Source organism: Mustela lutreola, chromosome 2, assembly GCF_030435805.1.
Source record: "Mustela lutreola isolate mMusLut2 chromosome 2, mMusLut2.pri, whole genome shotgun sequence".
Taxonomy (NCBI): Eukaryota; Metazoa; Chordata; class Mammalia; order Carnivora; family Mustelidae; genus Mustela; species Mustela lutreola.
The window spans coordinates 199,332,535-199,345,043 of NC_081291.1; the positions used below are offsets into that span (position 1 = coordinate 199,332,535).

Consider the following 12,509-nt stretch of genomic DNA (forward strand, 5'->3'; position numbering starts at 1 on the left):
CCAAAAGGATATACATTATTTTAAAAATCATTTGTGGGGAATAATAGTTCATTGTAAATAGTCAGATTCATGATGCTAACCACAAGCGACCTCGAATCCTTTAATTTCTATTTGATTTTCTTTTCACAGCCAATTTAAATGTATTCGCAACAGCTTTATTCATATTAGCCCCAAACTGGAAATAACTCAGATGTCCATCACAGGTGAATGGATAAATTATAATACATTCATACAATAAAAGAACACTAGTCAGAAAAAAAAAAGAAGTCACAACTAGTGATCTCTTAGTTACTATGCAAGAATTTCAAAGCATCCAGTTGAGTGAAAAAAGCCAGAGGCAAGTGACTATAGTACATCCTCTATGAGAACATTTATGTCCTGAAGCAGCCAAATGCAATTTATGGGGCTAGATATCACAACAGTGGAAGGGAAATAGGGAATGCAGACACTAGCAAGGGGTGCAAAGGTTGATGGTTCTCCAGTTATGTATATTTGTTAACTCAAACACCACAAGTAAATCTATGTATTTATTGTATGGAAACTACACTCCAATTTAAAAAGTTGCCCGGACATCTAACAAGCCACAGGAATCTTACTTCTTGTTTCTGGGCTCTTGGGACAGAGGCAATAGTTAACTATCAAAAAGAGATTTTCATGGGACGCCTGGGTGGTTCAGTTGGTTGGACGACTGCTTTCAGCTCAGGTCATGATCCCGGAGTCCTGGGATTGAGCCCTGCATTGGGCTCCCAGCTCCACGGGGAGTCTGCTTCTCCCTCTGACCTTTTCCTCACTCATGCTCTTTCTCACTGCCTCTCTTTCAAATAAATAAATAAAATCTTAAAAAAAAAAGAGATATTTTTCAGAAAACATTAAGATAAACTGTTAGAAAATGATGGTTAAGGAGATTCCCTAAGCCTACAAAACCAGACCCTTCTTATAGGTCAACAATTTAAGAAGAAAAAAGTACATTTAAAAAATATACGCTGAAGCTAACTGATAACAAAATATTATTTTATTGTTGCAAAATTAAAAAAAGTAGACAAGCATATGTAGTTACAGTTCCAAGGCAGAACAATACAAATATATAAATTATTGCAGTTTTAAAAGAAAAAAATGCAAGGTAATGTCTAAAACGCTTTTAAAACGGACTTGTTTTTCACCCCTAGTTTCATTTTCTTTTCCCAAAGACTCAAGCACAATTCTGTAAATTTCTAACAACAAAGAGAGACTAGGTTCAATGGCCACAGTATAGGTTACTCAGCTTCAAAACAGGGTTAACACACACATACAAACTATAAAAGTAGGGATGATGGCACTTAACAGAAATCACTATGGAACATTTTCTAAATTGCCACTTTGGGAGGCAGCAGAATGGAAAAACTCTACATGTTTGAAGAAAAACACATTTACTAAAATTCCTTTTGAGGGGTATGCAGTTGAGGGAAGTCCAACTAACACTTTTTTGGAGGGGGTGAGGGCTCAGTATTCATCTTCAAGATTTTTTGGTTTTCCTTGGGTAAGCTTAAAATTGTGTACTAATTCAATATTGCCAAAATGCATTAATAATTTGGGTTCTTTTTAAACTAACAAGAATAGGGAATGTAGGTTACAAACTAGGTGCTAAAAAAAATCTTAGTGCTAGAGACTTGCTACGACTGTTTCGTAGCAAGGTAACCAAGCTGCTGAAGGGGTGAGACTGAACTATAACAAGAACAATTAGGAAGGGATGAAACGAAGGCGAACACTGATGTGTCGGACAAGACCTCGTTATCCTGCAGGATTAGAACCCTCCTCCACCACCCCTTTGCTTGTGCCAGAGCCCAAGTACCTCATTATTCTGCTAAATAAACTCTTTCCCTCCCTACCACAAAACTTAATGTGGCAAGAATAACCTGTTGAAGGTTTCATCCCTTACTGTTTCTCACCACAAATTTCCTCAAATAATTATTTCCACCAACCCTAAGTTAAAAATGCAATTAAACACTGAAATGAAAATCAATCGCCCTTGCTTTACAGCTGCATCTGAACAACAGATCTTTAAAAAGTTGGTAGGGTACTAAACTTTTTATTAAGTACTTTAAAATACTAAGATATCTTACTTCAGCATAAGCAATATCCCAGTAAATCAGAAAAAAACACTATAAGAGCTTTACATTGTACCATTTGAAAATTTTCATGTCACGACCTAATTTTATGGTCACCAACTGAACCTCCTTATAAGCTACACAAATAATTTATTCTTTAAAAGTTCTTAAGTTTAGAGCATATACATTTTGAATTGCATTTTATAATATTTAATAACACAAGCAGATTTCTTCTAAAACAAAATGAAACCCAAGCTGGTAAGCATCAACACAATACAAATAGATCCTCAAAATTAATTTAAAAAAACTTAGCAAAAATTGACAAGCTTCAACAGTGTAAACACCAAGGTAAAAAATATATCAACAAGAAAAGCACTTTAGACCATTTTCAGTGGTAAAGAATGTGATCAGATGAAAAACCCAAGAAATCTCAAGATGCCTGTCGAGATGCCAACAAAATAGAAGACAATTTGATTACACTTTTGAAATCACTTTCCAACATGAACTTATTTTAAAAAATAATTCTCAAGTGTATACAAAAATGGGCACTTTGTGGTGAAATGAGCATAAAACTTGAAGAACTAAGAACATTTCTTTGTTCCAACATCTAAGGAACTACATGATGGAACAAAATGCCACTCATCTGCTCTCTCATCACCTGTTACTGGGTCCTAAGTGCTTGCCTTATTTTTTTTAAAAAAAAAAAGAAAGAAAGAAAGAAAGAAAGAAAGAAAGAAAGAAAGAAAGAAAAGAAAAGACCAATTTGGGTATTAAATGCTTTGATCAAAGGATGATAATCTCAAATTAAAATAGATTTTTAACTTAATTAAAAGTCTGAACAAATTTGAAAACTTTAATCTTGAAAGTGAATAGTCTTATGTGATCAAAATTGCTTTCGACTTCAAGTTGATTTTTTTAAACTCAATTTGTCTAATTATGAAATCTAACATGAAAAAACATTAGTCTTATTTCACTCCTCTGACTCATATAAGCTCTGAAAATGTTAGTAACAGCTGATTGGCAGTCTTCTTCCTTTTGCTGTTTTTGAAACTGATGGTATATACGAGATTTTCTTCTAAACTTCCTCAAAAAGTACTAACAACTGCACTGAAGAATAGCCAAGTATGGTAACTAATATTTGTAGTATTTCATGTTCTCTCAAGATAGAACTTAACTCTCTCCCTTATTTTTATTTTTGCATATATACAATAATTGCATATTCAATCAAGAAAACTAGGGCGCCTGGGTGGCTCAATGGATTAAGCCTCTGCCTTCAGCTCAGAGTCCTGGGATCATGCCCTGCATAGGGCTCTCTGCTCAGCAGGGAGACTACTTTCTCCTCTTTCTCTGCCTGCCTCTCTGCCTACTTGTGATCTCTCTCTCTGTGTCAAATAAATAAATAAAATCTTAAAAAAAAAAAGAAAGAAAGAAAGAAAACGAACCCAGGAATCAGTTTACCAAATATGTGGATAAGCTGCTGTACAAAATCTTTCAAGAAAAAAATTCTTTTACTGCCATATTCATCCAAATAAAGTACTAATGTGAGTACCAGCACCACAGATTTTTTTTTTTTTTTAAACAGCACCTTTCCTTTGAAGAGCTTAGATAGAAATATCTAAATGGAATAACCAGAATCTCCAATTAAGACCATAAGTACATGTACAATCCCACCCAATTGTTCCAAACTCAATTAGTAAAGCTACATATTTGCCAGAAACAAAGCAAACACTTTTCTTTGGATTAATACTGTTGCATTTAGGACTGCCCCATATGGCTCATACTCTGAAAATATGCTACTACTGGTATCAAATGCAACACATCCCAAACTTTGACGGCTGTCCCTAAGCGATATAAGTAGAAGCACAAACGTGTGCAAGCACACTGGCTTGTAACATTCTTGATGAATTATGCCAAATGACAGTAAAGTCAAATTAAAAAACTGTGACCTAACAACTAAGCACTTTACTGGCATCATCAGGAAATGTCTTTATTCAACTTGTAAATTTATAAAGATTTTGATATTGCACACATTCAGTTTAAAGCTTATCAAAACTAAGGCAATGTATCCCCACTCCCTGGATTTTAAATTCATTTTGGATGACTCAAAAGAACCGAGAAAAATTGAAAACATTTTTCAAAAGCTCCAAAAACAGTTACATCATACTTAAAACAAAGCAAAATCAACTGTGATATCAATTAATACTCTGAGGCAAATTTAACACATCTTCTCATTACAAAAAGTTGTTTTCTACTAGATTGAGGCGTTTCTTTGCTTAGTCAAATACTGTTTGTGTTCAAGACTAAAATCTGACCCAAGCCAGGGCAGGCTGCCAGATTTAAGATAGAAGTCATTCGTATCTTTATGCATGAAGCTGCCAAGCTAATGGGCTTTTCTGCAGATTCTTTCAAGCAAAAATCTTACCTCATAAATACATTCTAAGCACCAACTAAAAACAGAATTTAGAGCCCATTTTAATTCTGCACTGGTTATAGCTTTTACTACATAATACATTGTTAAAAAACATATCTAGCTGTTTGAGATGACCAACTAGTTCAGAATTCGTTGGAAACATCACAGGCAAGTTTTAAGAATATCCCTTCGAAATGGGCTTATTGTTTTTGAATCAGTTTTATTTTTCTGTGTCAAGCAGTCTTCTCTTCCTCTTTAAATTCTAAAGTTTAGAAAAAAATATCTCACAATGTTTTCTTTGGGCACCAACTTCAGTGATGCTGCTAAGAGAATGTGGACAGTTTAAGGATTCTTGAACTTTATCTGCAGGGGCAAACAGAAGAATTTGAAGCTTTTTACAAAGATGGGACAAAAATCCGGCAGCACATTCAATGTGACAGATACTACATTTGACCTGGAAGTGAGGCTTGACTTACTCTGTCCAAATTCTAACACATCAAAGTCATTAGAATGGAAATAATAATGAAGTAGAGAGGCTTTTACTTCTATGGAGACAAGGTGACATATGAAAACTAGATTAGCATTTTCCTTAACTAACTCAGACTGCTTTTGTTAGAAAAAAATAACGTCCTTTTTTTTTTTTCTTGGATACTTGCTTTAAAAAGTTATTAATTCCTCTTTCATAAGATTTATCAGAAGTCAAAACACTTCAACTAGATAGATTTCTACTCCAAAATACATTTATCTTTGGATAACAAGGTAATAGTAAAAAGAGTGTATTAAGAGAATAAAATACAGTGATATGAAATATGGATGAACATATTCACACAGGAAAGTGTAAATATAATATACAGTGGCATTCAAATACACATTTATAAAGAGAATGGAAAGGTACCTAAAATAGCATTTTTATATATAAAATTTTCATATTAAAATATTGCTCATAATAAATAGGTGTATTATGAATTCCATTTCCCTCTTAAAATTATCTTTAGTAGTTCAGACTAATCTAAGGAGTTTTTAAAAATTTTTCTATTGTCTTGATAAGTGAATTACATTAAAATATGTTTAATAAAATCACACTGTAACAATAGTCACATGTGGTAAATTAAGCAGGGTCATTTAGTAATTATGGGAAGAAAGATTCCCAAAACAAACCATAATGATTAATCCTAGAAGACTAAGAGTGTAATGATCTGCTTTATTTGACAAAGATGTTAAATACTGCCTTCAGCTTTGCAAATTTAATGACCATAAAAAAAATGGACTGTAACTTTCTTCGTCTTCAAAGTTGGCATGCCTAGCCGACCAATAAATGGTAGGGGCATGAGGGCAAAGGAAGTAAGTGTAAGTTAGTTCAGTTGTTTATGGGTAAGTGTGACTTCATTCCTGTTCGCCCCACTTGCAGACACGGTAACTTGGAATAGTTCTTGAGAAGCTGTTCGATGGCAACGTGGCGGACATGGAGCTCTGAGGCCAAAGAATCTTTTTCTTGAACTTGATGCGTCAACTCTTCAAAAACTTCTGTAAAGATTTAAAAGGTAGTTGAATACATAAATGGGTTCAATTAGTATCTACTATGGCTTATGGATAGGAAGTGCCTATTCATACCCAGGTCTGGAAACCCCTCTAAGAGGCTTTGGAATCAGAGTACCTTCATTTCTGAATTCTTGTTCCTACGCTTTTATGAGTCTCAGGCAAGTAACTTAAACCACATTTTCATTTCCTCTTATGTATAACCTTGATATTAACAACAAGCATCTCACAGGACTACTGGGAGAAGTAAATGAGATCACACCTGTAAAGTTCTTTCCATAGAATAAGCACTTGATAAATACAAATTGTTACTACTATTTACTATTATTAATTTACGATTATTATTGTGACACTGGCTGTGAAGTTAAGGAAGGAACGTAATATAATCCTTAATCTGTTATTAATTGAATGTGTGATCTCTGTAAGCACCTTAATGTCTCTGAAGTGGTTTCCTCACCAAAATGGGAATCAAATATTTAAAAAAAAAAAAAAAAAAAGGAAACAATTGGGGAATTTGAACATTAACTGTTGTTAGTGTTAGTATACTACTGGACTACTAGCTGTTTTTTTCTTTTTTTTAGGGGTGATAATGAGGTTGTGATTACTTTAAAAAAAAAAAAAGTTATGTTTTAGAGAAAATCCTGAAGTATTTGTGGAGAAATAATATGTTGTCTGGAACCTGTTTCAGAATCATCCGTGCTGGGGGTGGGAGCGGGGCAAAGGAACGGGTGCAAGTAGAGATGACAGAAAATGAGCTATGCTTTTGATAACAGCTGAAGCTGTTAAAGATGGGTCAGGGGGTTCATTATACCATTCTCACTACTTCTGTGTTTAAAATTGTTTATAATTTGAAAACACCCACGAAACAGGGCTAATACAACCCAGCAGAACTTAGGGAGTGCAAGCATATGGTGCCTGGCACAATAAACTGTTAAGAAGGGCAGAGGTTCAGCTCAAAAGTAGAGGTCTCCAGGTCTCCATTTTTACTGAAACAAGAAAAACTGAAGTCCTCTTGATTTCATGAAGAAGTTGTTTTCTTATTCTTTTTGCTCTGGAAACTCCAATAGGTTCTACTCCCATTTCCAAATTTAGATGCAGATAAAGCTAATAGTGTCCTGTCACAGGGGATTTTCTGTATCAACATTTTCACAAGCATAAAACATTAACACTGATTCTTTACCCTGTATTTCCTGTCGGAGCTTTGCTTTCAGTTGCTTTACCTCACCAAGAGTCATCGAATTCACTGAAACATGAAAATATGTTAATTATTACCATAGTAACATGGGGAAATAAAACATCTACATCACTAATACAATAGTTAATTTTTTAAAAAACATTTGCACTTATCTGTCACTATAATATTCACTGGTACTTTAGTAGGAGCCATTCATGAACTCCTGAAGTATGGAGAACATTTTCAACCCACAGTAAGAAACATTTTACGTCACTCCCAGTACGCCTCCACCATCTGAATCAAAAGTTACGCCAGAGAATACTTCGTATTATATCCATTGGATGCTGTTATTTCCCTTTGTTTCAGTTTTTAAAAAGTGCTAGAAGTCACTACTTATCAAGTTGCTTATACTTAAGCACTAAGTAGTTCATGATGCACAGCTGGAAAAACAAAAAAGTACCACAGAAATAGTTTGAAAAACTGATTTGTCTACTTGTTACGTAACCTTAGGTAATCCATATGTAGAATCGAGAAATTGCATAAAAATATACCCCAAGTCCCTTCAAGCTCGAAAATCCCTTGACTTAGAGTAAAAAAAATTGTCTCAGCCACCTGGGTGGCTCAGACGTTAAGCGTTTGCCTTTGGCTCAGACCGTGATCCCTGGGATCGAGCCCTGCGTCGGGAATCCCTCTCAGCAGGGAGCCTACTTCCTCCTCTCCCACTCCCACTAGTGTTCTCTGTCAAATAAATAAAATCTTTAAAAAAAATTGTCTCAGCTTCTGTGAGTTTTTGCAGAAATAAATACAAACTGAAAGGCTCACTTTTCCAACTTTAAAATAAGTGCACACATTACCTTTGTCCTTCAGTGAATGTCAGATTGTGGCTTCTGAAATGCCACCCCCAGTCAGTTAGTGTTGTAGCGATGAGCAATGCGGACAGTGTATGTAAGCCAATGCTTGAAGATGTACTTGTAAAACTACAGGAACTCTGAACTTCCTTCTGTTTGTCAACTGCATTTAGTTTAATAAACTTAAAATGGCAAAAGATATGATGGACTGTAGAATTCGAATGCTTTATGACACAATAAGGAGTATTTCAGAGAACTGATGGAGAAGCTAAGACATCTCATTATTGGGGGGATAGATGAGGAAAGGACAGACGGAGAGAGAGAGAATCTTCTTAGGGGGCAGATGGGGTGGAGAGACAGACTCTTAAGCAGACTCCACGCCCAGCACAGGCCCAACACAGGGTTTCATCTCACAACCCTGAGATCATGACCTGAGCTGAAATCGAGAGTCAGACGCCTAACCGACTTAGGCACCAACTGAGGCACTCAGGTGCCCAAGACACCTCATTTTTGCTAGGATGATCCTGTCATTTAATTAAGCTATAAAAATCTATAATTCTACAGCCAAATTCTTGACATACCACATGTATAAAAAGGTAAAAAGAAAATAAAGTCACCAAAACTGCAATCATTACGTTTCTCCCCATTTTACTTACATTCCTCTCTGCTGTACCGTGGATGCTGGGTCCCGACATCAACCTCCGGATTAGAGATTATCTCTTCTTTTTTCTGTGTCTGGTTGTGACTGTGAGGCCACAGTACACTGTTGTGGCATAGAGTGGCACCTGAATCTTGCAACACTGCAAGCTCGAAGTCTGTATTTCCCCTCTGCTCCAATATTCTTTGTGAACCGTTTGCGAGCCCGCCTGTACTTCCATCTATCCACTTCGCAGAATACTTTGGAACTTGGGAGTCAAACTGTGGGAGTAACTTCTTATCTGGCTTATGCCTGAAATTTAACAAGTGATGCTGGGGATTTTTAGAACATTCAGAATCAGAATCCAGATCCTTATTTTGTGCATACTGTACAATCCAGTTTATCTTCTTACTCAAAATGGTTTTAACTTCTTCATAAGTACTTTTTGAAAGTTTAGATCGAGGACAATCCTGATTTGCAATCAAATGGTATTTTTCAAAGCAGTCTTTATGGCCCCTTAATGATTTGGTGTGCAGGAGATTTGATTTTGGTACTCCTATAGAAAAACAAAGAAAATAGAAGTCTTAACATTTTGTTTAAAAGTTTCAATAAGATTATCCAAAAATCTTAGTAAAACACAGACGTCAGTTTGTGGTAGTTTGTATATTAAAGGAAAAATGCTGAAGAATATTGTTAATAATATAAAACATGGTCTAATAATTTTTCAATTGAACTATATATTAAGTAAAACTAAATTCTTATAAATAATAAAGGCCTTTCCAAGGATGTTGGTCCAGAGGTATGCTATTGCATAGAATTACAAAAAAGTACTACCAAGCCATCAATTTACGTTTACAAAATGTTGGCCTTTACAGTATGGTGCTTTGTTCACTACTTCTCCTCCAAGTACACACTTGTAAACATTTCTATTGTAAGGCTCTATAAAAGAAATGTGTGACAATTTTTTCCCAATAAACACACAATCATATTGTTAAATTAGTCATGTTTCACTGGATACACCAGAACCAGAAAAATACACACTAATGAAAGCCTCAAAAAGTCAATGAACTGGTTAGATTTATTTTTTTAAGAAAATGAAAGCATCTAAAAATATCTCCACATTTCTGTTTTAGCTTACTAAAACTTTATCAAGATAATTTTACCTTCTAGAAGAAACACATTACACACAATTATTTTTCATACAGCAGTAAAGTCAATCCACTAGGACACAATAACCAGTATAATTCTTTAACTCACAAATGTTTATTATATACCGTAAGTAGCAGAAATAGTCTTATTACACTTTTCTACCTCCCGCCATTAAAAAAAAAAAGATTTATTTTATTTGTTTATTTTAGAGAGAGAGAGAGGGAACGCTGAGTGTGGAGAGTGGCAGTGGGAGAGGGATGGGCAGACTGCACTGAGCACAGAGCCCAGTGCAGGGCTCAATCTCATGACCCTGAGATCACGACCTGAACCAAAATCAAGAGGCAGATTCCAAGTGACTAGGCCACCCAGGTACCCTTCCACCTCCCAAGTTTTAGATAGAGCTTAAGTAGGTCATTTCAATTGTTTTTTAAAGATACAGATATTGAATACATTTTTCAAATAACACAATACATTTCTTAACACAGAATACCTTCATACATTTTCACACATTCAAACTGTATTATTAAAGTCAAACAGCAGTGCTTTTATACTGAAGGTGAGTAAGGGATGGGGAGCTGAAATTTAACACCTGCCAGAATTAACCAGTGTAAATCTGCTTAGTGTTGACAACAGGGTAAGTAGAGAGCCACTCAGGTGCTAGGTTAAAAAAAAAAAAAAAAAGAAAGAAAGAAAAAAGGTTTTAGCTGACTCCTCAGAAAAAAATTACATTCTGCATTCATCCTTGTTTTAAAAATTGAAGCTGTAACAACTTTATTAACTGAACTCCAAACTCTGGGCCTAATAGTAAGACAATGAAGTATCTGCACTTTAATGGTATTAAGGCAGGTATAAAAGTACTTGTATTAATTTATTCTAAAATGATGTAACATCAGCCAATGGTGGGACCTGCTGAGTTTGCCAAAACCAGTGCAAACGGGCTACTGGTTCCTCCATGAGCAAGCCATGTGAGTGCACCTGCTGAGCAGTGGTAATGTAATAAGCATACGGGAAACTCAAATATCTCAGACTTGTGTCTTCCACCGAGCACAAAAACTGAACTTAAACTGACTTTCATACCCATTTTATTTACGCCCTTGCTACCTGTACTGCAGTTGTGTGTGTGGGTATGTTTCTGTTTTTTAACCAGTTATTGTCTGATTAGGTCAAATTTCCAGCAACATTAAGGTATTTAAAGTGCAAACTCTCAAAGCTCTATTTGATAACACAGTGTACACTCTTGACCCTGTCATGCATTAACACAAAAAGGAAATTTACAAATCTGGCTTATTAGAATAAAACATTAAAGTTTTATTATATATGTTTAAGACCATAGGTAAGATAAAAAGTAGGTAGTACAAATTATAGACCAAATTAATAGCTCCACTCTGTTATTTGATTCTAATATTACTGCTCTGGATAAACAGCTGGTAGGGAGAGAGAACCTGGACTTGCTTATTTTACTAATTGGAAGATCGATGAAAGAGCTGCCTTACTCTGCAGCTTCCCTTCAGCCTCACGGCCAACACATGGCCACAGCCAATCCCTGAAACAGTCAACAGTCTCGTCAGCCCAAGGCCACAGCTTAATCCATTAAGCAATGATTTAGTTGAATCTAATAAACATAGTAAGTTATAGGTTTCTCCTTATGTCTATATGAAAGGAAGTTCTTTGGCAAATAAAACGGGTTCTAAATTATGCTACAGAAATTACTTTTTTGCTGTTACTTTTGTGGGATTTGGTATTTATATAGAAGCTTCAAAAACTTATTGATAAAAAAATAAAAAATTATATGAAATGATGAATTTTGTGATATACCCAGCACTTTAACAGCAGGTCAACAGATGTCTATTTAAAGAATAACATGGGCTTTTGAAGGTAAAGATTTTTCTTATCCAATGTTCCTCTTAGTAATTTGTGGAATACAACTTCTCTATTTTTTTTTTTTTAAGATTTTATTTATTTATTTGAGAGAGAGAGAATGAGATCAGGCCAGCATGAGAGGGGGAAGGTCAGAGGGAGCAGCAGACCCCATGCTGAGCTGGGAGCCTGATGTGGGACACGATCCCAAGACTCTAGGATCATGAGCTGAGCTGAAAGCAGTCGCTCAACCAAATGAGCCACTCAGGTGCATGGAATATAACTTCTCTTACTTTAAGTATAATTTTTCTTTTAACTTTTACTTAAATTACCCCAATGAATGCTAGGAACCCAGAGAAGAATATGATTACATGCATATATATAATCTTTTGAGATAAAGAGCAAATCAGAGAACTACAATATTCAATTTGCTGTGCAAATATATAAATGTAACATAAATGTCAGATTCTCTGAGATACAAGAAAAAGTCACCTACAAAAGACATGAAAACAAGTGGTTCCTCAAATAAACCCACCTCAACCAAATGCCTTTTCCCCGACTCTCAGTACCCAAACCCCAAATCCCTTTCTCCTCCTCAGTCCGGCACCAAAGACTGCTCAAGAAAGAAACCTCCGGTCCTTGACAGCTCCTCCCCTTACCCATCCCAAATGTTTTGCCGTCCATTTCGATGGCTTTTCTTCTGCCGTAAAATCTAGCAGTACAGCACCCCAACTCGCTTCACCCACAGATCACCTCTCCCACGGCACTGCCAGGTCACCCCCATCTCTTGTCCAGTTCTTACTCCAAGAAGCTT

The 12,509-nt window shown here is 35.6% G+C and overlaps 1 protein-coding gene across 1 annotated transcript in view; it reads right to left on the reverse strand.

The window, feature by feature from the left end:
* Nucleotides 1-990: 990 nt before the first annotated feature.
* C2H21orf91 (chromosome 2 C21orf91 homolog) overlaps nucleotides 991-12,509 on the reverse strand; it is a 32,660-nt gene continuing 21,141 nt past the window's right edge. The window contains exons 3-5 of the mRNA XM_059164506.1: nucleotides 8,709-9,245; nucleotides 7,211-7,273; nucleotides 991-6,018 (exon numbers count right to left, since the gene is read on the reverse strand). Of these exons, the coding sequence (XP_059020489.1) occupies nucleotides 5,852-6,018; nucleotides 7,211-7,273; nucleotides 8,709-9,245 (767 nt within the window). The 3' untranslated portion in view covers nucleotides 991-5,851. The remainder of the gene's footprint in view (nucleotides 6,019-7,210; nucleotides 7,274-8,708; nucleotides 9,246-12,509) is intronic.